The 25,557-nt window shown below is 39.7% G+C and overlaps 2 protein-coding genes and 2 long non-coding RNA genes across 10 annotated transcripts in view; 2 read left to right on the top strand and 2 right to left on the bottom strand.

Moving 5' to 3' along the window:
• The window catches only part of spina (spindlin a), a 57,727-nt gene extending 43,232 nt beyond the window's left edge, over window positions 1–14,495 (top strand). For 5 of the 6 annotated variants that reach the window (XM_079657736.1, XM_079657738.1, XM_079657737.1 and 2 more), the window contains exons 6-8: window positions 11,998–12,115; window positions 12,600–12,836; window positions 13,606–14,495. In XM_079657736.1, coding sequence (XP_079513862.1) covers window positions 11,998–12,115; window positions 12,600–12,836; window positions 13,606–13,805 — 555 coding nt within the window. In that variant the 3' untranslated portion in view covers window positions 13,806–14,495. The remainder of the gene's footprint in view (window positions 1–11,997; window positions 12,116–12,599; window positions 12,837–13,605) is intronic. The other variant, XM_079657741.1, reaches the window with a different exon arrangement.
• dnajc25 (DnaJ (Hsp40) homolog, subfamily C, member 25) overlaps window positions 1–25,557 on the bottom strand; it is a 90,340-nt gene that overhangs the window by 34,188 nt on the left and 30,595 nt on the right. Inside the window, exon 4 of one of the 2 annotated variants that reach the window (XM_079657734.1) lies at window positions 13,745–13,904. The exons of the other annotated variant lie outside the window; for it this stretch is intronic. Coding sequence (XP_079513860.1) covers window positions 13,880–13,904 — 25 coding nt within the window. The 3' untranslated portion in view covers window positions 13,745–13,879. Of the gene's footprint in view, window positions 1–13,744; window positions 13,905–25,557 lie in introns of those variants that run through there. 2 annotated transcript variants of the gene reach the window in all.
• LOC307023992 lies at window positions 15,352–21,976 on the bottom strand. The gene is made up of 2 exons (XR_013803813.1): window positions 21,838–21,976; window positions 15,352–21,617 (listed from the first exon to the last, which is right to left on the bottom strand). It is a non-coding gene; the product is annotated as an uncharacterized lncRNA (long non-coding RNA).
• LOC307023996 overlaps window positions 22,189–25,557 on the top strand; it is a 208,560-nt gene continuing 205,191 nt past the window's right edge. The window contains exon 1 of the long non-coding RNA XR_013803817.1: window positions 22,189–22,296. This is a non-coding gene — a long non-coding RNA (uncharacterized lncRNA). The remainder of the gene's footprint in view (window positions 22,297–25,557) is intronic.

The following is a 25,557-nucleotide window of genomic DNA, read 5'->3' as shown; positions in this document are numbered from 1 at the left end:
GGCATTGTTGACCCTGACATGCTGAGTGCGATTGGTTAAAAAAGAAAAATACCATTTCAAGATAAAAGGATTTATACTGATCTTTATCAGTTTATGAAGCAAGATGCGCACAAAGAAGTTTGCACTTTAACTTACAACGACCCCTGATAGATCTCGGATGCGCACAAAGAAGTTTGCACTTTAACTTACAACGACCCCTGATAGATCTCGTGAGAATGTGTATAAATATATATAGATACATTTTCAAAACCAAACAATGCGGTTGCTAAGCCGTTGCTAGGCCAATTGTTGGAGTTGCTATAGCAACTCCAAGCTACCCCCTGGCGCCGCACCTGGCCTTCCATTATAGAGCTTTTTCGTTAGCGTTCTTGAGGGAAAGAGCTGCCGCAAAACCGGCGGCCGGCGAGCTGGCCGTGATTTTGTCACTGACACACCCCCAGTGGGTGTGTCACTGACACACCCCCAGCTCGCCGCGGGGTCACAAGCGTGATGACGAATCATAATGTTTGGAGAAAATCGTTTTTCTTTTTTATTATAATTACTGTGAAATGTATTATGTTTTTGTCATTATTACAACAAATACACACTTGCAACTGATAAGACTGGCAATGATTTTATATTTATTAGACTATTAAAAAAAAGATCAGCGTATCGAACCAGCTCTTTCTCCAACAACTAGTTTTTCAGAAACGGGGGCACATTAGAAAGGATCACTTTTTTTCAACCTGGTCTCACCAGAATGCATGACTCTACGACGACTCCTTAACACTGCATTGCGTGGTGGAGTCACGCACACAAAAACAATGTAAAGTGAATAAGGCTCCTTTGTCGTGGTGCACACACGCACACTACAACGTCCCGCAGTGAGCTTTTTGTTCTATAAAACAAATCTACTTTATAGCTTGTAGTAACTCACGGGAGGCTTTTTTATTTTATTTGTATTCATAATAATTTTTATTTTTCGGCAGAATGTAAAAATTACATTAGTTACGAATTGTTGTTCTCAAAAAACAGTGCATTGTGTGTAATACAACTGTAATTTTTATGACATTAGCTAGTTTTTAAGGAAGGCCAGAGCTTCAGATGTGTCAAATAGATTGTTCCCTTTAGTTGACGTTATTTAAAAGATAATTACACTACCCAGAATCTTCAGCTATCGTTTGGGACTACACCATGTGCTTACCTTGACAAACCCCATGATGAGTCCTCAAGCTCTGTGATTGGATGTTGGAGTGGCAGTGTGCGAAGTTTACAAGGAGCGTCAAAAAGCACTTTGAAATGGAATGAAACCCCTCGACGGCACACTATTCAAAACAGGAATCGAACGTGTCCTACCCCCCCCCCCCCCCCTTAGGTCGCAGGCTCCTCCAACAGTGCAACACAATAAAACAGATACGCAGAAAAAATAGTGCAATAACAGTCTATATACAAGTGATTGGAATATGATATATTAGATAAATAATTTCTAAGTAGCAGCCAGATGAATGTTATGGATGTTGTTTCTAAGTTCAGGTGTTTAATAGTCTGATGGCCTGTGGGATGAAACTGTCTCCGAGTCTGGTGGTTTTAGTCCGGATGCTGCGATACCGCCTGCCAGATGGCAGCAGACAGAACATTTTGTTGCTGGGGTGATGGGGGTCTTTTATAATCCTGAGGGCTTTCTCTAAGGTTAACGTGGTATTTTTACTCCACTATATTTATTTTAGTTACTTTACAGATTCTGATTAATGATGTGAAATATAAACAACCCTTAAATCAGACTTTAGTTACACGTGAGTAAAATTCAGTGAAGGTGATTGTCAAGTGCCAACAATCAGGAGAGATATTTGATAGTTGGTGTTTGAGAAGACTAAATATGTATCTGCAGATCTCTATAAAGTATATTCATTAATCGTTATTCTCTAATCGTTCATTAAAGACTGTATATATTTGCTATTTTGCACATCCCTTTCAAGATTTCAAGATTTTCTAAGGTTTATTGACATATTGACGAAAAACTTGGGTCGCAGGTTCCTCAACAGTGCATTACAAGACATCTATCAATATGTGTGTATACCTCCACCATTAAACTGTCATATTCTGCACATGTCTTATTCTATCTACATACATCTTATAAGAGTATAATAAATATGTATAATATCAGTTAAAATAAGTGCTTTAACATAGTAGAACATTGCAGGAAAGTTGTTTGTCAAGTTCCAAAACAAGCCATGCAATATATTAGACGTTAAGTACTTTGTGAGGCTTAATATGTATCTGTAGATACCCCCAAAGCTTTTTTCTTACTTAAAAGAAGACCTTGACCTAAAGTATTCTTTAATGTTTAAATAAAGCCTTATTAGTTTGTCTGTTTTGCACATCCTCCTATCAGGCACTAAATTGTAGATATTATTTACAGTATCTTCTTGATATTTTCTATTCTATATTTATATCATTGGCCTTCTACTTTCCCACTATTTTGTATGTACTCTTAATATTTAAATGTTTTCATCAAATATAACACATTTAAAAGTGCTTTACAAAAATGAAAGACATTAAGAAAAAGGCATTTTAAAACAGTCATTAAAAAGCAACACAATCTTCCTACATTGCAATTATTCCAAACGTGTAATAACGTGCTTTAACCAGTAAGAGGTGCGGGTTAAAAAGCTGTCAGGTTTACAGTGTTAACAAAATAAAATATACTGCTGTTTCTGGTATAGTTTACGACGGATATATTTTGTTATTGATTTGATATTTGTAACACAAAAGCGATGGAAAAAACCCACAGCAACACAGAAAAGATGGTCTTAACATGACCCAGCGGTCTAGTAGTTAATACAAAATGATAATATCAAAACAAATTATTACTACTAACTTTATTGTGAAATTAAAACAGAACGGTAAAAGAATATTTCCCGGTCTATTCTGATGCCCGATCTCTGTAGATAAATAAAGAACTACGACAGATGTGTAGTATTTAATGCAGCCAAACCATTTATTACAATGCATTCATATGATGACTTTCAAAGAGTAAAGCAAGCACTGCTGAATAAAGTATGATTTTATATTTTACGAAACTTTTTTTTTCATATGGAATTCAGTTGGAGGTCAACCAATCACAGAGCTTGAGGAATGATCAGGGGTTTGTCAAGCTAAGCACATGGTGTAGTCCCAAACGATAGCTGAGGATTCTGGGTAGTGTAGTGTCCTCTGCCATCCAAAAACTCAGAAAAAATATTTGTTTCTCCGAATCGAAGGGGAGAAATATAAAAGCATTGTACACAATTTAAACCAATCAATGTTGTGTAATTAACAAGGACAATTAGGTGTTTTTTAGTTGATGAGTAGTGCAGATATCACTGTAAAATCAATCGACAGTAAGGAGAATACTTACGGCCCGTCCACACAGCGGCTTGCGTTGAAGCTTCAACGCTTCTGCCCATTCACTTTGAATGGGGTGACGTCACGCTTCGCCGAACTTTATTGTGGGAAGCGTAGCTACGCGTCGCTCGCGTCTTCGACGGGAGCGTCAGCCAATCAAATCCCGTTTATGAAAATCTGCCAGTACAACTGCTAGCCAATCAAACCGTGTGTATGCTGCGAGTAGTGAATCACCCGGTGCTGTATGATCAGTCTCTGTTCATCTACCGGGATACAAACCGGAGGAGCCAGGCATGGAGGGAGGTGGCAGAGATAGTGGGTGAAACTGGTAGGTTTTCGCCTGTTTGGGGAGTTTATATCCAGTGTACCTCGTTTAAACATTGAATGGACAGCTAGCAGGCATAGACAGTATATATAGCTAGCATGGAATGCTAGCATTTTGATTTGTATGTCGGGGGCGGGAGATTCATGTGATTGGTTGTTGGTCGTGTTGACTCCCCAAGCCTCAGATACGCCCACCGCCAAGCGTCAACGCACGCTGCTGTGTGGACGCTCCGTTACTTCCGGGTGTAAAATCCTCCGTTATCCAATGGGAATGGACGCTCGTAATACAATAAAGGGGACATGATCATTATCTTTTAAATAACGTTAACTAAAGGGAACAATCTATTTGACACAGCTGAAGCTCTGGCCTTCCTTAAAAACTAGCTAATGTCATAAAAATCACAGTTGTATTACACACAATACACTGTTTTTTGAGAACAAAAATTCGTAACTAATTGAATTTTTACATTCTGACGAAAAATGTAAATGATTATGAATACAAATAAAATAAAAGAAGCCTCCCCTGAGTTACTACAAGCTATAAAGTAGATTTTAAAAACGTTTTATAGAATAAAAGCTCACTGCGTGACGTTGTAGAAATGTGTGTGTGCACCATGCCAACCTTGAGACCTCAGAAATCGGGAGCATTTCAAAACCACCGCGGGAGGGGGGTGGTAGTGGATCGCCGGAGCTGTTAGGACTACAATAAGCATGTTAATGTTAATCTAAGTGCAATGCCTTGCGGCCTGTAGCACCATCCTTGATGGAGCATATGTGTGGGCTGGACCTGTATTTTACAGGAAAGGAGTGAGCAGAGGGTAGAGTTGTCAATTCTTGTTCTGTTTTCTGTGACTAAAGAGACGCGCTACCATGGAAACCAAACAAAGGTGTAGGTGTATTAAAGTCCGAGTGGAAACAGTCCTGAGTAAATCTGATTTTGTCAGAAATCGGGAGAAATATGACCCCGGGAGGAAACCGGGAGAGGGCTATGAAATCGGGAGTCTCCCGCGAAAATCGGGAGGGTTGGCAAGTATGGTGTGCACCACGACAAAGGAGCCTCATTCACTTTCAGTGTTGGGACTAACGCGTTATCTCCGCCTGGAGATATTCTCACTATTTCACTTTTGTCGAGCACAAAGAAAAGAACGTTTTAGTTAAACGTAAGTTGTGTCTTGGCGGGTCATAGATCCTATCTACTGCCCAAAACAGCTATTCAAATCTGTTGAAACATCTGCAGAAACAACATGCTGGGACGAAGCTAGTAGCTAAGACCACAGACCCAGACTCACCCGACGCCACTCCAACTCCACCTAAGCAACAGCGGCTGGATTTTAACCGAGGGACTGCTAGCCAGGGAAAAGTTGATAAAGCCATTGCGCGGTATGTTGTAGAACAGCAGTTCTCAAACTGTGGTCCGCGGACCACTGGTGGTCCACGAGGGTACTGCAGGTGGTCCTTATAAAAAAGCTAAATAAAATCCACTTTTTATTATCAAGGATTTTTGGGGACCACCTCATATGTAACTTGCTCTATCGAAATCAATCGCATTGACCCGAAGACACATTTTGAGTTGTATACACTGTTTGAAAGAAGAGATTCCTAGCTTTCTAATGATATCAGGTAGTGGTCATTGGGCTCATCGGACATTTATGAGAGAAAATCTCTAATGTCCGAGTGCAATTGAATGCACCACAAGACACGAGCCTTGTAACCTCTCCCCCGGCCCTGGCGCGAGCGTGGAGATATGATTGGCGGCGATTTCATTTCAACGGGACGGCTCAAAACGAGAAGCATCCGGACCTAAGTACTGTAGACGGAAGGAAGAGGTATTTGCGGTCTACAATGACAGAGAAGAGACTGTCAAGTTTGGCTGTACTCAGCATTGAAACAAAACGCACAAAAGCTTTGGATCTTAATCAGTTTGTTAGGCGTTTTGTTGAACAGAATGTTAATCGCCGCATCATAACAGTGATTGACAGCTGATAGGAATAATATGATTGTTAATATTATCATATTAATTCAGAGAAACATCGATGAGACAGTTAATTCATGTACTTATTGCAGCAGTCTGCATAGATTTGGTACCCCTGGTCTAAGAGTGAAACAAACTCATTCAGTTATTGTTCAGTTAAAATGCATTAAATTATGTCTGCCACCTTATATATTTATATGTAAGGCTTTACTGATGTGCCACAATAATGTCACCTAATGTTATTCAGTTAAAAGATCAATATTTTGACTTTCCAAGTTAACATTGATTGATATGACTGCGATTAAATCAGCATATACTTCTGCCAGGGGATGCCACCCCTCAACATCTCCTGCCACCCTCTTGCCACCCTATGAATATTGTTCTAGATCCACCCCTGAGTAGGCTATATTTTTCGTTTCGTTTATTTAATAAGTTCATTTCAGGACAACTTTGGGAATTTTGTTTGTTTGCTTTGAGATTTAAATAGATTTTGAAAGTGGAGATAGAGAGAGAGAGAGAGAGAGAGAGAGAGAGAGAGAGAGAGAGAGAGAGAGAGAGAGAGAGAGAGAGAGAGAGAGAGAGAGAGAGAGAGAGAGAGAGAGAGAAGCAGCGCTGTCTGCTTGGTTGCAATACTGTAGCTCAAGCCTTTATGCAACTTAGGCCTATACATTGTTTATGTTACTTATATGCCTGTGTGTCCATGGTTTTGAGTCTGTGTGTGTTGAGCGCAGCGCCGTCTGCTTTTTGCAGTACGGTAACTAAAGTAGGACTAAGCATACCGGTAGTTTTTTGTAGACCTGTCTGCTCGTTTTGTGCACTGCGCGCGTGCGCACTTGTGACATTGTTTGGGATGACCTCATTAAAATACCGTCCGCCGTCCTCTTTGAGAAACATACACAACGCAGACAGACACCAGTCACAAAAGTATCAGATAGGCTTCAATTTACTTTTGATTGTCTATAATTAACTATAATAAAATATCGGCGTTTTAACACTACGTTTATATATGTACTTATTTGCACGATTTGCATATGAGATGGACCGCGAAGATCTTTGATAATAAATAGTGGTCCGCATAAACAAAAAGTTTGAGAACCCCTGTTGTAGAACACACATGCAGGCTATTTCTAATATTTCTATTGCTATTTCTTGATCAACAGATTGTATTATTCTCCAATGCAATAACAGTACTGAAATGAAGGCTATAAGGGCCTTAATGGGAGCCCTTTTTTAAGTAAAGTAATCAGTAAAGTAACTGAGCTACTTTTGAAATGAAGTAACTAGTAATGGTAACTAGTTACTGGTTTTCAGTAACCAGCACAACACTGTTCACTTTACATTGGGGTTTTGTCCGTGGTGCCGACACGTAAATGTAGCAGGGTGTGTAACTCCACCACGCAATGCAGTGTTAAGGAGTCGTGGTGGAGTCACGCATTCTGGTGAGACCAGGTTGCTTTTTTTGCAGGAATGACAAGGGGTAGCACGGGTAACACCAGTGTTTCCCACAGATCTGAAATATACTTGGGTGGGTGGTGGTAGCGGGTGGATTTGAGGTGACGTGCCTTTGTGACGTGCAACAACATTAACATTAACCTTTCAGTTGGTCGCTTGTTAGCAGACCCTTCACGCCATGGCAGAGCGATCAGGTACAAGCAGGGCACATAGTGATAGCCCTACAGTTTAAATATACTACCCACAAATAAACATATGGACATGGGTTACTATTTAAAAAAAATGTGTAAATGTATTTAGGAACCTAAGATTGTTTTACATTTTGTAGTTAAATGCATCAATCTGGTGCACTTTGAGGGGAAAATAAAGAGACTAGATCTATGGGAACATCTATATGAAACAGAACTGTATACATTTCAATAATCATAAAATCATGGCCATAACCATGTATAGTTTATAGTTGTGAGTGTGTCTGTGCTCCTGAATCAGCCTCTCCTGTCTCCCTCCTCTCCTCCCTTCTCCTCTTTGAGGCAGCAGCAAAGACTAGTTTTAGCTCTCAACAAGTTTTAAAAGTGTATCTTACCTTTTTTCACCTAGTTCACTTTTTTTAATTTTTATTCATGAATATTTTACTAATCACTCCCCCCTCAAATGGAAATATGTGTTTACATAAATGGTCACCAAACCATTTGAGACCCACTGAGATAACTTAGACTAAGTGAACTATCTAAACACTCAGAGTCCTTTACCTCACCTGAGCTGAGGTTATCCTGAACTTGAATGACACAAAGAGACCAATCAAAGGCTTTGATTTATGATCTGTATGACAGTGGCCATGTCGGCAGGCCACATCATGTAGACAGCCAGTCACCCTGTGTGAGGCAGACCCACTTTTGCTAAAAAATTCCTCAGGACCACTTAACAGGCCAGGCCATCGGGAAACATCATTGTCCACAAGTTAATCAATCGCAGATGGCGTCGTGGTCACGGAAGAAAAAAAAAAAGATTAAAAAAATAATAAAATCTAAATGGGTCGCGAAATATACTTGGGCGGCCGTTAATATACCTGGGTGGCCCGCCCAAGTATAGTCTATGTGTGAGAAACCCTGAACAGCGTCCCTTTAATCATGATCCCGCTCTCCACCAGCTGGTTAGCTTTCCCAGTGCAGTCTAAAAATTAGGGCCGGGACTCGATTAAAAAAATTAATCTAATTAATTAGAGGCTTTGTAATTAATTAATCGAAATTAATCGCATTTTTAATCACATATAAATATTTGACCTGAGAACAGTGAGAAGCAATTTTTTTCACATGGATTTTAGTATAATATCATTGAATAATGACTGAATACATAAGCTTAAGCAACAAAACATTGTTTATTTTTTTCAAGGTGGTACTTAACCAAGACCTACAGAAAAGTGCAATTTTTGCCATAAAGTTTAGCAATAGCATATTTAGGAATATAGTACATTTCAGAGATTCAGGTAGCCTATAGGTAGGTAGACCTTCTGTAAACTATAACACTTTGTTTTTTAAGTAAAACACAATACTTTCAAATACATTCAGAAGATTGGAGAACCCTGACTATTAGAAAACATCTCTCTGTTGCTTCAGAGGCCATAACAGACTTTGTTGATTTACCAACAGTTGATTTAAAAATGGGTGTGGGTCCTTGTACTCCGAGTCGGGCTAACGTCCACGCTAGCTTCCACGCTAGCTGCTATGTGTTTTGCATTGAGGTGATACTTGAGGCTTGATGTGCTGCGGTGATATGCGAATTCCTTTTTGCATAATTTGCAAACAACCCTGCTCTTATCGACGCTTCCATCCGTCCGTTTTTTAAAACAAAATGTCCCATCCACGGGGCCAACCAAAGCGGTCTCATCAGCTTCTTCGTTCACGTTTGACTATTGTTCACTGTGGTTTGTTGTTTTCTGAAGTCATGAACGTTAGTTGGTGCTCCAGTATAATCGGTACCCCTGAAACTCATCCAGTGAGAAACGTTCCGCGGTGCAAAAATAAGTGCGATTAAAATGCGTAAATCTTTTTAACGCGTTAATGTTTGTGTAATTAATTCATCTTAATTAAGGCGTTAAAGTCCCGGCCCTACTAAAAATATAACCACTGCACTATTCATGGCATGCAGGAGGCGGATTTGACTCCATATCCCACCACAGCCCCCACAGCCAGACCACACTCCTCCACCGACAGGCAGGGCCGGCTCTAGACAATTTGCTGCCCTAGGCGAGATTTTAGCTGGCGCCCCAGCCAGTAGAAAAGATAAAGGTCAATAGAGTGGCGAAGTCACGCCCATTTACTTCCGGTCCATGGACCTTATTTCAGAAAAATTATGTATTGAAGTCAATGGAGAGAGAAAACGTATATTTCGATCCCGTTTGAATTGTGCCAGGAATTACACATATGATGTTTGTCAATCTTAAAAAATAATTTCCATGTCAAAAAAGTCACAGTTTTTCGTAAAACTGTTGAAATATAAGACGCAACTAGAAAGACTACAAATCCCAGAGTCGCGTAAGTCATGTCATAACTGATGTCACAATTGTTTTCCTCCACCAAATAAGAGATAGCTAAGATAAGATAACTTTAACAAGATGCCTGTGTGCTTAGTACCAGGTTGTTATCACACCAACAATGGGTCTTGCTCGTTCTTTCGCTTCCCGTCTGATGAAAGGACCAGGAGTGGCTGGATCAAGTTAGTTACCTAGCTAGTAGCAAGCACATTAGTTAGCATTACAGCCTTAGCCTTGTCATTTGTATTAGCCTTAACATGAAGTAACATTAAGTAACCCAAAATGTTAAACAGTAAGAGTAGTAGCCTAGTCATATTTTGTGAACCCTTTGAAGAGTACTGTCACACCGGTGTGATCATTCTATAATACTTTTAAGCCCGGGGGAGAAATGCTAACGCTACATTAGCATCGGCGATCTTTTGTACTTTATGATATCTGCACAAATTGTTGACATTAAACATTAAAAAGATCAGGCAGTTCAGAGAGAATCAAAGGAAGGCAGGCAGGCAAGCAGCTTTGCATGACATTCTTCTGGACGTGTTTCATTGTGGTGATAGTGAGGGTAGTCAATCCCTTGTTTAGCAAGACAGTAGTGACGGCCATCTTGGTGACGTCTGTGTTCTTGTGCGAGACCAGAGATGTAGTTCATTGACCGTTTCACACCAAAAAAATGTGTTACTTTTTGTTACACATTTTTTTTTTTTTGACTGGCAAAATTATCTTTTAAATTGACAGATATCATGTGTAATTCGTGGCACAATTCAAACAGGATCGAAAGATAATCTTTCTCTCTCCATTGACTTCAATACATAATTTTTCCGAAATAAGGTCCCATGGAGCTCCCCCGGAAGGGGAGGGACTTCGCCACTCTATAGAGCAGGGGTGGGGAACCTTTTTCCTCTCAAGGGCCATTTCAATTTTTTCAACATCCTCCGAGGGCCGTAAAAATTATTGACCTCTGCTTAAAAATACTAAAATCACAGCCCATTCATTTCGCCTTTCTTTCATGCCGTGCAAAGAAAAAGCAACCTCTTAATCCAGATATTTTACCATGACTCGTGCATGCATTCACGTGCACGGTTGTGGCATGACCACCAAAACAGAAAGTATATTGGACACAAGATATGTGCAAATGTATTTCGTTTCCTATCCATGTTGACGTGATTTAAGTGGGGGGGGACCTAACCTCCTCTAGGGGGGCCCTCACCTCCCCGGGAAGATTTTTTTTTAAATGTTGAAGTTAAAAGCATCAATCTGGTGCACTTTGAGAGCAACATTAGGAGATCTGTGGATACATCTCTCAACATCCATATGAAACAGAACTGGAAGCAGATGTATTTTTCTTTATGGATATTTTACAAATCACTCCCCTTTCAAACTGTATTCTTGTTTATTAATAACAACTTTTATTTACTGTCATATAGTATTTTATACCTGTTTACTTTATTCTCTTGTTTTTTTAGAACTATAATGATCATATAAAGATGTGCCTTTACCTCACTGGTTGGATAAAAAGCTTCTTATATTCGTTAGCATAGCTAGCTAACCAGATGCTAATAACAAATAAGTTATTGACTGTATGATCAGTATGAAAGATGAACATATTGCCACTGGGCTTACAATTAAAGACACAGCCACGCAGAAACTGCGGCATGTGTACGGCTCCTTATGGGTACTGCAATTTTTGGAAGTGCCGAAGTGACGTTCTGGTGCTCCCCTGCCATGCTCCCCTGTCAGACGAGACATATACCACGTGATGACACGTTAGGCTCGTGTTGTGTTCAAGGACCCTGACCTTGGCCAGGAAAAACAGGCATTCGCCTGTTTAATTTTTTTGCGGTCTAGATTTCTTGTAATTCTTTTCTTTTTTGCGTGTTTATAAATTACCTCGAGGGCCGTAGCGAATGGTCTCGCGGGCCGTAGACGGCCCGGCGGCCGGAGGTTCCCCACCCCTGCTATAGAGTATCCAAGGAATACACAATAGAATTGGGGATGGACGTTTCAAACCTGTTTAAAAAAACAAAAAAAACAGGGACCGGCCACTGGTTCCCACGGCTATGCATGGAAGCTGCTTTGGTGCACACATGAACACAGTACAGGGAAATAAGGTGTGAGATGCAAGTCCACATTTATTGATAAAGATAAATGTAATGTAGGGTGATGACGTCATAAAATATGACGATCAATATGACATTCAAAGCTTTATTTGGTAATGGAGGCTTTAAAATGACTACTTGCTTCCAAACCCTTAAAGTGTTTATTACTGCTGACGCAAAGACACCAACCTAAAGGATCTATAGGGTGTGGAAAGAAGCTCAGGGACAAGGAACTAATTATTTGAATGTATGTCCATCAGGTGCCAGTGAGCCCGTCTCTCTTCCTGATAAAGTACGATGGTTTCGACTGTGTTTATGGTCTGGAGCTCCATAAAGACGAGAGGGTTCAGGGCCTGGAGGTGCTCCCCGACAGACTGGGTAAGACCCTCAGCTGCTCAGTTAGTGTGCTAGTTTAGCTGTAATCAGTCTTTTCACTTCTTGTTGCCGGTAAACAGTTTATTATCCATACCCCTTTTACTCTCACATGTCTAATGGAAAGTCCTGCCTGTAGTCTTTGTCTGTGTGTAATATGTCTGGATTTTCCTGGAGGCCTCTCACTGGTTGACAAAGCTCGCCGAAAATAAGTGGAACTGGCGCAGAACATTTAGCTTATTATTGATGCTAACACATATAGCAATAATTGCCCCCTGCTTATGGATATACTTATTGGCATCCAGCTTAGCATGATGAAAGTGTGAAGCTTAATGACAAGCTGAGCCAGACAGGTCACATCCAGTCAATTTGTTTTCAAGTCCTTCTTGGTTGGGGGGGGGGGGCTTTATTCACTTTGCCAACTTAGTCAGCAGTGAGGCGACTAAAGGAAAAGTGCAGAAGTTTGTCACAGCGGCTCCCGTTCTCCCAGCAGCTAAGCCCCATGCCTCAGACGGCAGCCTGGCGGACACCATGATTGGGAGAGCTGTGGAGCACATGTTCGAGACCGAGGAGGGTCCAAAGGAGGAGTGGAGGGGGATGGTGCTCGCCCGGGCCCCCATCATAACCACCTGGTTCTACATCACCTACGAGAAGGACCCAGTCCTCTACATGTACCAGCTGCTGGAGGACTACAAAGAGGGAGACCTCCGCATCATGCCTGACTCCAGTGAGTTCACTAAGCTGCTTCTACACAGTTTGAGGTGGAGATTTAGAGAGGAGGGCCCTTCACCTGTCCTGAGCATTTGGATAATATCCGAATGAATATTCCACAGAGTTGGAAGAAATACTCAGATAATTTACTTAAGTAAAAGTAGTAATACTACAGTGTAAAAGTACTCTGCTACAAGCAGAAGTAATGTATTTAAAATGTTACTTAACTAAAGTACAAAAGTGTGATTCAAAATATACTTAAAGTACCAAAAGTAAAGGTATATATGTAAATATTCACAAAAGCCCATTAAAGATCCATATGTTTTAAATGATTGTGTTATAATTATTGACGCATTAACCCTAAACCTAACCCTTTGAATTACTTTATATACTTCTGGGCAGCTTAACTAATTATGATATATGATTTATTATGTATTAGTTTATTTACTTTTTGTATTGATAATTTAAATCTGCAAATGAACAAGTAACTTAATCTGCAAAAACAATGTAGTGAGTAATAAGAAAAAAATAAAGTACAAATATGACAATGTTTTACTTAAAGGTGGGGTATGTAATTTATTTCAGAAACACTTTTTGTTATATTCCATGGAATGCTCTTAACATCCCGATAGCAATGGATACATTACATTTTAGTTTTAGTTTAGAAGTAAAATGGCATAGAAATATCAATTCAGTCAGCAAGCTTTAATCTGTCCAGTTTCACATGGAGAGTGAGAAGCATGCGAGATGGTGTTAATATGAATAATGTGTGTGTGGGCTTGCAGACGACAGCGCCCCCTCGGAGCGGGAGCCTGGGGAGGTGGAGGAGAGCCTGGTGGGGAAACAGGTGGAGTACGCCAGGGAGGACGGAGGCAAGCGGACCGGCATGGTAATCCACCAGGTGGAGGCCAAGCCCTCCGTCTACTTCATCAAGTTTGATGACGACTTCCTTATCTACGTTTACGACCTGCTCAAAACTTCGTAAGACTTTGCAGGCATCTCGTCATTTTAATTCCAAAACGGATGAAGTGTGAGGAGCCGAGCTTCACTCCCTGAGGTTCAGAACAGAGGAGAAGCCTTCAGCCTGTTTGAGATGAAGGCAGGGGAATAAAGGAGAGTCAAATATCTGTCTGCCTGGGGTTTTTCTACAAAGACAGGTATGATTGGGATCATCTCAACAGCACTGTTTTAATGAATGAGATAACACGTCTTCACATGGCGTGGTTCCATTCCGTCAGTTCATTTCAGTGTTGCTGTTGGCCCACTGCCTTGTTTCCTTTGATTTGTATGTTTTAAATGTATGTTAATAATGTGTTATTATTGATGGAAACCCTGACATGGTGTGCTTTGTCTTCTTTTGGCACCGTTCTTTCTCAGTTAATATCTCAGAGGTGTTTTGTCAATGAGCACTTCAGTTACATGCAGTGGTTAAGGGTGGAATCATCTGGTTAAGAACTGTACAGCCAGAGAGTTTGCAATTGTAAAATATATATCTCAGTATCATTTTCAAATTATTTTAATGTAAGGGATCCTTAAAAAATGGCTATGAGGTCCATATTGTATTTATTAATATTTGCATTGGATAATATTATAAAACAAAAAAGTCGTCTTTGATAACCCAGCATCAAGCCTGCTCTAAATAAATGCATTAAATTATTGATTCAACATTCCACAAGGCCGTGCTTTAATACTGACTAAAGAAGCAGTTCAACACTGAAATTAGAAGACTGCTATCATTCTCTTTGTTTAAATTAAACTCCACCAGAATGAACACATCAATGTTTGTTTACAGTTCCTTTGGAGTACGACGGAGTTATATTGGCCTAAATTTGATAAATGTCCTCAAGTGATGTCCCTCCAGTCAGAGAAACTTGCGGTACACTTCCCACAAAACTCTAAATTGTACAATTTAGTTTCTGCACGATAAAAGAAACAGAGTGAGTTTATCAATTATAATACAGTCTCTTGAAAGGATCTATTAAAAATATATTATATATTGTTTTCTACTAGCTACACATGACACAGTTCTGTGGGATCCTTCCACAGACTGCTCAACACCTGGCCATCAGCAGTCGTGGTCTGAGGTGGTGCGCAGGAGCTTATTGAATGGGGTTACTTCACCGCCTCGCCTTCAGAACCGCTTCACGACCCATGATCCCGCCCATCCAGCTGATGCTCCCGCATCACTGGACTCAGACTTGTGAATTCTCGTGTACGATGACTTGGACTCTGCCCATTCACTCTGAATGGGGTGACGTCAGGCTTCGCCAAACTGCATTGTGGGAGCAAAGCGTTCTACTTTTGAAGCTTCGACAGAAGCGACAGCCAATCAAATCATATTCCAGTACAAGCTCTTGCCAATCAAACCGCTGCTTGTGTGTCCGGGGCGGGAGATTCAGGTGATTGGTTGTTGGTCTAGCTTCAGACATGCCCGCCGGCAAGCTTCAACGCACGCCGCCGTGTGTAAGCTCCGTCACAGCGTTAGAAAATCGGGCCTTCAAAAATAAAAGTTTGACTTTTTTCCACCAAAACATAAAAAGGATTTTTTCTTTTCTTCACTCACACATCTGCGACCCACTCGAAACGGGTCCGCGACCCACCGGTTGAGAACCACTGGTCTAGAAAACTGGGTGGGACATTCAGCAACAGCTCTAAATTGGTTTAGTTCCTACTTAAAGGACAGAAAAAACTTTGTCTCAATAGGCAACTACACATCAACCTTGACAAATATGTCATGCGGGGTTCCTCAAGGCTCCATCTTAGGACCTTTGCTTTTTAATATCTATATGCTACCACTGGCTCAAATTATTAAAAACAACGATACAAGCTATCATATCTATGCAGACGACACCAAGATTTATTTTAAAAGTACACCAGGAGACTATTCTCCGATTAGAACACTGAGCAAGTGCATTGAGCACATCAATGACTGGATGACTCAGTTTTTTGTTTGTTCAGTTGGAGAAAGTTCTGAGATCATTGTTTTTGGAGCAAAGAAGGGCCGATTAGAAGTAATCGCAAAGCTTCAGTCGGCAGACTACAAAACAACTAGTAAAGCTAGAAATCTAGGTGTAGGGATGGACTCAGACCTGAATTTTAACAGTCACATTGCAACTGTCATTAAGTCTGCATACTATCACCTGAAGAACATATCTTTGATTAAAAAACTAATGTCACAACTGGACTTAGAAAAGCCTGTCCATGCTTTAATCTGTAGTAGTCTCGACTACTGCGATAGTGTATTCACAGGGCTGACAAAAAAATCTATCAGAAAGCTGCCGCTGATTCAGAACGCCGCTGCTCGTGTCCTCACTAACATTAAAAGAGTGGATCACATCAGTCCGGTTCTGAATCTTTACATTGGCTTCCAGTAGGCCAAATAATTGATTTTAAAGTACTATTGCTAGTTTTTTTTTCATTCCATGGTTGAGGACCAAAGCATATTGTTGATCTCCTACATAATTACGAACCATCAAGGTGCCTCAGGTCTTCTGGGACGGGTCTGCTATCGGTTCCGAGAGTAAAAACAAAACATGGAGAGGTAGCGTTTAGCTATTATGCCCCGACAATCTGGAATAAACTACCCAAATCATGCATGTCTGCAGAAACTCTTACTATTTTGAAATCGAGACTGAAAACATATCTCTTTCGCGCTACAGTATGCCTTTTAAAAATGTATTGTAACACCTGTTGTGTTTATTTTATTATCTTTGCTTTTTAATGCCTGTTGTAAAATGCCATTATATAATGTACTTTTACTGTATTTATTCCTAAAAAGTCTTTTTAATTTGTTTTGTAAAGCACTTTGAATTGTCGCGTGCTGAAAAGTGCTATATAAATAACCTTGCCTTGCCTTACAAAGTAAATTTGATATGAGTGGCAGGGTGCAGGAACTCTGCATGATAATGAAACCTGCTGTACTCAAAGACAAAAACATATATTTGAATATATACATATACCTGTACTACGAATCCAGTTCAACATACCCTGGATATGTTTGGATATGGCTTACCTAACCCAAAACAAACGCGCTCTCGCAAAGCGGTCCTACGACGCTGGTTATCAACTCGGTGACTCAAGCCAGGGTTTCTCTGTCCGGCTGAGTGCACGTTCACATGAAAGGGGCGGGGTTAGCAACATTTGACCAATCACAAAGAGGGACAAGCGTACTGACAGAGCAGCGTTATGCTTCCTGAATGAAAAGTGAACTATGGAGAGGCAAAGTCCCTCCCTTTCCGGTGGACCTCCATGGGACCTTTATTTCGGAAAAATTATGTATTGAAGTCAATGGAGAGAGAAAAGTTATTTTCGATCCCGTTTGAATTGTGCCACGAATTACACATATGATGTTTGTTAATTTAAAAGATAATTTTGCAAGTTTAAAAAAAATGTTTTGCCTTAAAACTGTGAATAAGACTTACTCGCTAATAAGACCGCTCAATGAACTACAGCTCTGGTCTTGCACAACAACACACGTCACCAAGATGGCCGTCACTACTGTCTTGCCAAAAAAAGGATTGACTACCCTCACTATCACCACAATGAACAATGGGGGGGTTGAGAGATGATTACAAAAATTAAAATAAAATAATAAAAATGTTTTATCAATTTATTTTGATTATTATTAATACTAACGTGTGCATAGACATTTTTCAGGGGCGGACTGGCCATCTGTATAATTTCCTCGCAGCGAGGCTTCCCCCGTTGATAATCCACTAGCGCAGTGTTTCTCAAACTTTTTCATACCAAGGTACGGCTGCTCAATTAACCGTATTTTAATCGCAATTACGACTTTGGCTTGCAACGATTATGAAAACAACATAATCAAAATAAAACTATTCTTCTTTTTTTTTGGCTCTTCAGTTGAATTATACTTAAAGTTCAGAGTAATCACCTGTTAAAAACATATTGTTCAATTTTTTTTTTTTCAATAAATTGATGTTTTCAAAGTAGTGGATAATCGTTTTTAATATTACATTACATGTTACTTGTTAGCAGTGTCGTTTTTATATGTACAAAAGTGGTGGGGCACAAACAACTTAGATGTCTATATATAAGCTTCTGCAGTGAGGTTCATGGCTGGCACTGGCTCTGACTCTTCAGGTTTACAAATATTATATTTTGACCTAAATCAAAATATAATATTATTTTCAAAAGCTTTTTTAGTCTGATGCTTCGATTAATTTTAAACAGACAGTTCAACAAAAGGATACCCAAAACATGTAATTTTATCATTTAAATATTGAATTGTTCTCTCTTAGTAAGATCCCATTTTCAATAAAATGGTGGTCTTACATTGACTTGAAGATGAAGTCCATGCTATCCTTCTGGACAAAAATCTCTATTACTTTTTTGTAAAAGTCCCCCTTATCTTCTTGTAATTTCAAAAGTTGAATCATAAATCTAATCGATAGATTTATGATAAAAAAATTATAAAAGTAGGGTAGACATGTGGAACAAAACGTGCATTTATCTAACAGGTACGTTTCCCACAGATCTTATTTCGAGCTATTTTCTAAAATCCTATAGAGAGGCGAAGTCCCGCCCATCTACTTCCGACCCATGGGACCCCGGAAGCGGAAAATTATACATTGACGTCAATGGAGAGAGAAAAGTCATCTTTCGATCCCGTTTGAATTGTGCCACGAATGACACATATGATGTTTGTCAAATTAAAAGAACATTTTGCAAGTCAAAAAAATAAAAATGTGTCGTAAAACTGTGAAGTTACAATTTTTTTTGTGTGAAACCGCTCAGTGAACTACAGGTCTCTGGTCTCGCACAATACGCGTCACCATCACAAAGATGGCTGTCACGTTAGTAAATTTCACCTGTTTCTTTCAGAATGAGGCGAAAAAGTATAAAACGAGGTGAAAATCACTACAAGTCTGGGCATGTTGAGAGCTGTACATACACGAAAGGGAGCGGTTCTGTAAGAGCCAGCATGCGGGACCGGCTTTACAAGGTTTCAGTGAGTAATATGAGTGCAATGTTTAAGGTTAATGTCAGCTAGCTAACAAGGTACACTAACGTGTTTTGTTTTAGAAACTAGTTTTCTCCTTAAGAACTTTGTGGTGTCTGTGTATGCTGTGGATAACATTAGTGTTCACAAGAACAAGATACACTCCCGTGTTTTGTTTTAGTTGCTCTTCAGATTGAAGCGGCCAGTTCTATATCGACTATATGTGTGATCTCCTTTTTACATCTCGTTGTGTCATTTGAGTTTATTTGCTGTGTGTAGATTCAAGGATTTTGGTTATCTTGTCCAGGGATGCAAACTTGTCACCTTTCGGCGAAATTCTCCGTTTTGAATCCAAAATAGGTCGTCTTTGTGATTCCTGTAGATCTGCAATAAAAATATTTTTTGGGTATGGGAGGGGGTCTGGGACCCGGATTAATGTGCGGCCGCGAGCTTTTTTTATATATATTATAATGAAGCGCGAGCTGTGTGCTCGAGTCTTCCTGCCTGTCGGCTCTGCTCATGATGTATAATAAGCCTCTGCTGCTCGGCGATGATGGTCTAGCTTCAGCAGCTACATTACCTACGGTGCGTTCGTTAATATTAACTGTGCGTCCGGAGTCCCTGTGGCACAGACTGGACCGCTGGTGAACAGCTGTTAGAACGGGCCGTTCAGGTGTTCAGAGTAGAGCTCCCTGTCGGAGCGGCAGAGCGTGATGTGCACTGAAAAGTTTTTTTTTCCCGTCGCAATATTATCGTTGAGCTAGCTAACTAGCATACATTGTCACTATCTGCTAACGTTAGCTTTAGCCTTCGTTTTCTAATCGTTTTTTTCATAGGCTATAAACAGAGGTGGTATAAGTATATATCTTGTAATTGATTAAAATTAGAAGTACTCAGTTCTTGTACTTGAGTAAAAGTAGAAGTACCAGAGTGTAGGAATACTCTGTTACAGTAAAAGTCCTGCATTCCAAATGTTCCTCAAGTAAAAGTAGAAAAGTATTATTATCAAAATATAGTGAAAGTAGCGACAGTAAAAGTAGTCATTTTGCAGATTGGTCCATTTCAGAATAATATGATACGTTTTATAATGATTGATCATGAAAGTGTTCTCAAAGCTGGTAAAGGTGCAGCTAGTCTGAATGACTTTGTATACTGCAGGGTAGCTTTTGGATTTACTCCAGGTGGAACTAAAGTCTGATTTAACACTTGATTATATTTCACATCATTCATCCACATCTGTAAAGTAACTAAAGGTATTACATACATGTAGTGGAGTAAAAGTACACCATTTACCTCTGAACTGTAGTGGAGTAGAAGTACAAAGTAGCAAAACATTGAAATACTTAAGTAAAGTACAAGTATCTCAAAATTGTACCCTAGTATAGTACTTGTTGAGTTTATGAACTTAGTTACTTTACACCAGTGGCTATAAAGATAGAAAGACTAAGCCTTGCACAGAGGCCTGAAAATACATTTTCAAAATGCTCAACAGTGCTGCCAAAATTATAAACTGACTGCTACACAATTAAAATAAATGCTTTTTATATATTTCTATTAGATGTGACTCTATGGCGTTTCTGTTAATATTAACACTGCTGCTTTAGTTGTTCTGACTGCTAAAATCCTCTGTTATTCCTCATTTTAAAGCCGATATTCTGTGGGGTCAGGGGGCTCGGATCCTTGTCACCTTTTTCATACCTGATGAGTTTGCATCCCTGTTGTCAATTTGTTTGGTTATCTAGGCACAGCTGTGTGTGACTCCCTCTGGTACACTGGTATGTGTTTTCCTAATGTAGAGAGCATTGATTAATTAATAAACTACACACTGACTCTAGATCCTGACCAAATCCTTATTTTTTGATCAAATGTTTTTCAAAAAAATGTATTGTATATTATATAACAGCTGCAAATCACAGACCGGAGTCTCTGCTACTGTGGACCACGAAGGAGGGGATCATCATCCCCATCCCCAAAGACCCTGCATGGCATGGAAATCTCCTCCTCCTGGAACAATTCTACACCCAGCATATGCTCCCTGTGTTGGCCAGTAGAGAGGAGGACATTTAAATAAACATACTCTTAACACCCTCGGACTCTGCGTTGTGTTTCGTATGTGTGATGGGGTGTAATGCAGAGGGGAGGAAAACAGGACACAGCAGATTGGGATTGTGGTGGAGATGCTGAGCAGTTATTTAATTGTTGCGTGTAATTATTATTATACTGTGTGCTTCTTAGTTATTCCATCTTTTGCTGTAACATGGATCTGTATGTAACTCTATATTTAATTGTTATCTACCACACTTCCTTCTACATCATACACCATCATTATACATGGTGTATATAGGATATGTATTTATTTGTATACATATCTAAATTGTATAATTTTATTTTTCGTATTTGGGATTTCTCTTTTGTCCACTCAAATACACTTGGCCCTTTCTCTTTTCCATGTGGAAAATGGCAGCTGCATATTCTGCTTTTCTCATCTGCTCATCTACGATGAGAAAATTATATAATTAATTACTAATAATCATTTAAACCTGTTATTACCAATATTTCACAAATTCTTCATGTAAACTTAAGAGCACAGCTGTATGTTGAGTATGTCAGCTTTGCTTGGTTCATCTTACTGGGGGGGGGGGGCTGCTACATGGATGTCGGTGCAGTCCACAATAATTTTGCAGCTGAAGGCAGAATGAATTTATTATTGACTCAGAATTAAGCACAACTTCATGTCATACAATACATTGACTTTATTTGTAATTGTGTAAAAAAAATATGAGCATTGATTAGCAAGCAGGACCTGGCAGGAACAGAGAATGGTGATGGATGGAGCTGGGAAGAGAGAAGAATAAAGAAAACAGATCAACTTTATTATCGGATATTAAAAATTCAATTTCAAAACAAGTTGCCGCTCCTACAGTTTTCTAGTGTGTAAAGATGATTTCACATGACCAATGCAAAATATCACACTCAATACATGTGTGTCTCTGAGGGGTGCATTGTGCCTTTGATGTATATAAATAATATACCATAACCAAATACTATTACGTACAGTGGAAATCAGGTTACCAGAGCAGGTCAGACCAGTGTGCATGTTCCTCAGGGTCTCAGCAGTTACAGGTGAGGTAAAGAAAATAAAAGAGAAAAAGGTCAGTAACAACACTTTAAAGTAACAACACTGAATAATTATCTCTTTTAATAATTTTCTCTCAGTAATCACTCAACTACTGTCTTTCCAACAAACAGATTGACTCACTCTCACTATCATCACAATGAAACACGTCCAGAAGAATGTCATGCAAAGCTGCCTGCCTTCCTTCGACTCTCCCTGAACTGCCTGATCTTTTAATGGTCAATGTTAACCATTTGTGCAGATAGCATTAAGTAGAAAAGATCGCTGATACTAATGTGGCGTTAGCCTACCTCCCGCCCCCTTAGCACCTGGTGGAGGGGGCGATAGGCTACTCTTCAAATGTTTCACAAAATACTTACCATCATGACTACTCTTACTGTTTAACATTTTGGTTTACTTCATGTTAAGGCTAATACAAATGACAAGGCTAAGTAATGTAATATAATGCTAACTAACATGCTCGCTACTAGCTAGGTAGCTAACTTGACTATGTTCCATGCAAAACATGTATATTACCTGATATGTTTGGTCCAACGACTCCTGGTCCTTTCATCAGACGGGAAGCGATAGAACGAGCAAGTGGTATGATCTCTTTTGTGATTACAACCTCGTACAAAGCACACAGGCATCTTGTAAAAGTGAATTTATTGGAGCAATCTTATATTTATTGGAGGGAATAAATCAGTCTTCTTCTTCCTCTTTGCTTTGCGAGTCACAACCAGTCTTGGAGCATTATCGCCTATGACATCACTTACGCGACCCAGAATGCATTTGGGATTTGTAGTCTTTCTAGTTGCGTATTATTCATAGTCTTATATTTCAGCATTTTTACGACAAACTGTGACTTTTTTTGCATGGAAATGATTTTTTAAGATTGACAAACATCATATGTGTCATTCGTGGCACAATTCAAACGGGATCAAAAGATAACTTTTCTCTCTCCATTGACTTCAATGTATAATTTTCCGCTTCCGGGGTCCCATGGAGGCTCCCGGAAGGGGAGGGACTTCGCCTCTCTATAGAGAAATGTCATTGCTTTTTTGTCGAGGGAAGCCATGCGCAGCTTACGTCCGGGTTTTAGGACGCGTCACTGCACCTCTCTCGTCTCCTCTTCACACACCACACTTTTCGCGGCACATGTACTGACAGCCAATCAGCTCTGAATTATGTGAGATGACGTATGGTGGGGATGGCAGCTCAGTGCCCCTATGGTCATTATTTTTTTTGCCACACATTAAATTGGAAAATACTCTGTGCATGCGTAGTGTAGTTTTTACAGTCACCATTCACTTTGACAGTGAGAGGGAGGGGCATGATCGGGTTTTGTCCCACATGGCTCAAAACGTCTCAATAGGCACACACTGTAGACACTAATTAGAAGAGCACAGACTAAAACAGCAATGTACAGTGTTAGAAATTAAAATCAATGTTTTGAAGGTATAATGTAGCTTAAACATACCGTCAGTTTAAACGCTGTTCTATACTGAAAAAAACAGAAATTCTCGTGCACAACCAGTTAACCTTTTATTCTGAAAATCCTTCATCTCCGGTTAGCATTTAGCATGTGGCTAATATACGATTTCCTAAAGAGGTGAATTTAGTAGCGAAATGACATGGAGTGGTGCAAACCGAAACCTACTGATTTAACACTACAACTATAGATGTCGAGATACTACCATGCTGAATATTAAATGAAGATACAGTTTATTTGAATACACTATTGTTTACAGACGTGGGTAGCATGTGACAACATCCGGAACTCCACCGGAAACCAAAATGCTGTGAAGTATTTCCAGTATTTTTAAAGTATGAATTACAGCGTTTAGAATGTGTTAAATGAAAAGTGATGAAAGAGAATATGAGGAGAAGAGGCATGTGGAAGTAAGCAATGAATGTAAAATGTCGGAATCCTCTGTATAACGCAATATCGGATCGGACTCAGAAGAACGAGGGGGGAGTCCCCTACGTCACTACAGCTCCCAGAGAGGAGGAGCGAACAGCCAGGAAGCGGGAAGTACGAAGACTTGTGTGGCTCTTCTTCACGGCCGCCATTGCGAGAGGGAGCTGCAGCTTTTCTCTCCTCACTTGAACAATATTCTGCTTGTAACACTACCGCGCCTTTTTTTTTAAATTAAAGTATCCCATTTGAATCTTCTCAGAGACTCCATTTAGTCTCATTTTTAAAGATTCTCTCCTGGACGCGAGAATAATGAACATAGTTAACAATTGGTATGACCCCGACGTGATCTCGTTCCACCGGGAGAGCAGTTGCAGTTTTCAAAGGAGCTTGAACGATGCTGGCAGACATACACTCGGGCCCGTACAGAAAGGTAAAGAAGTACCTGTTTATTCAAAATCTTCAATAGATTACATAGTGAACAATAGGAGTGTGTGTCTGTCTTTTAAGTTGGACTCCTGAGAAAGACTGCCTAAATTAAAGTTAAAACAAGCCTAAATTGATAAACATTGGTATTCTCGGTGGCGTTGCTTTGTCACAGGCAGGGTGAGTTCATTTTCTTTTTTTCTTACATTTAACCCTGCATGCTATTCGTTTGTCTGTTATTACATGTCGGCTAGAGGCCAATCACTTCAATAGGTGTCTCTTGTTACGTTTTAAGTTAACGTGAATGGTTTTAGGCCATTAAGCGGTTGGGACTGCTTGAGGCAAAGACACAGCCACAGTTGGAAGCTTAGGTTATTGGAGTGAGTGTTTGTGTTAACAACAGTGTGAGGCTGTTTAAAAAAAGTCATTTTTCGAGGAAAAGGCCTGAGGAGTTTGAAGCTTTCAGTGGTTACTTTTTTCTGTTTTCAACAAGACATTGCGTGTGATTATATATTACGACGAGAAAAAGCGACATTCGTGCGTCAGCTAGACGATATTCTTCTGATTGTGTTTGGATAGCGTCCCATTTTGTCCCATAATAGCGTGTTTAAACAGAAGAGATAAACATACTGGCTCTTAAAGTCAAAAAATGTACGTACATGGGTTGAGGGCTATGACGTAAGGGTATGAGGCCCATTTATCATTGTAAACTAAATAGAAATGTTATTTTAAAACTACAGTGTTGTTGTGTGTTGCATTTTCTAAACTAAAGATCACCCCACCATTATTTCAACTCCGCTGTGAGAGCCACGAGGTGTGTTTTGAAATCCCTTTGTTCTTCAGGTTAAAGGTTGGAAAATCAGTTGCCATCTTGTCTTGCCCTCATGTTCACAATGAACCACACGGCAGTCGCCATTTCGTGAAATGCTAATTTGAAAGTACTCAGTTTTATCAAAACCCAATCTGATTTTGGAATTTTGCTTTCTAGGGTGTATTGGTGGTTTTTTGAAATATTCCTGTTTGCAAATGTGTTTTGGCGGTTATGTGCTGTGTTGTTTTACCATAGTGTAATTTTCTTCCCATTTTTAAGAAGGAAAATAAACTTTTTCTTGTTGAATTGAGGTCAGTTTTGCAACAGTTTTCCCGAGTGGATTGAACTGTAAATTACAACAGTGCACTCTGCTGGTAGTACAGAATTATTACACAGATAGAGGAAACACCTCTTAGGAAAAATTCAATAGCATTTTGAAGTTTAATTTTAAGTGTTATAAATAAACACATGCTTGATCGCCAAGATAGAATTGCAAGTGGTTTCT

This window comes from Notothenia rossii (genome assembly GCF_949606895.1).
Source record: "Notothenia rossii genome assembly, chromosome: 11".
Taxonomy (NCBI): Eukaryota; Metazoa; Chordata; class Actinopteri; order Perciformes; family Nototheniidae; genus Notothenia; species Notothenia rossii.
This window is presented reverse-complemented; position numbering and strand designations above follow the sequence as displayed.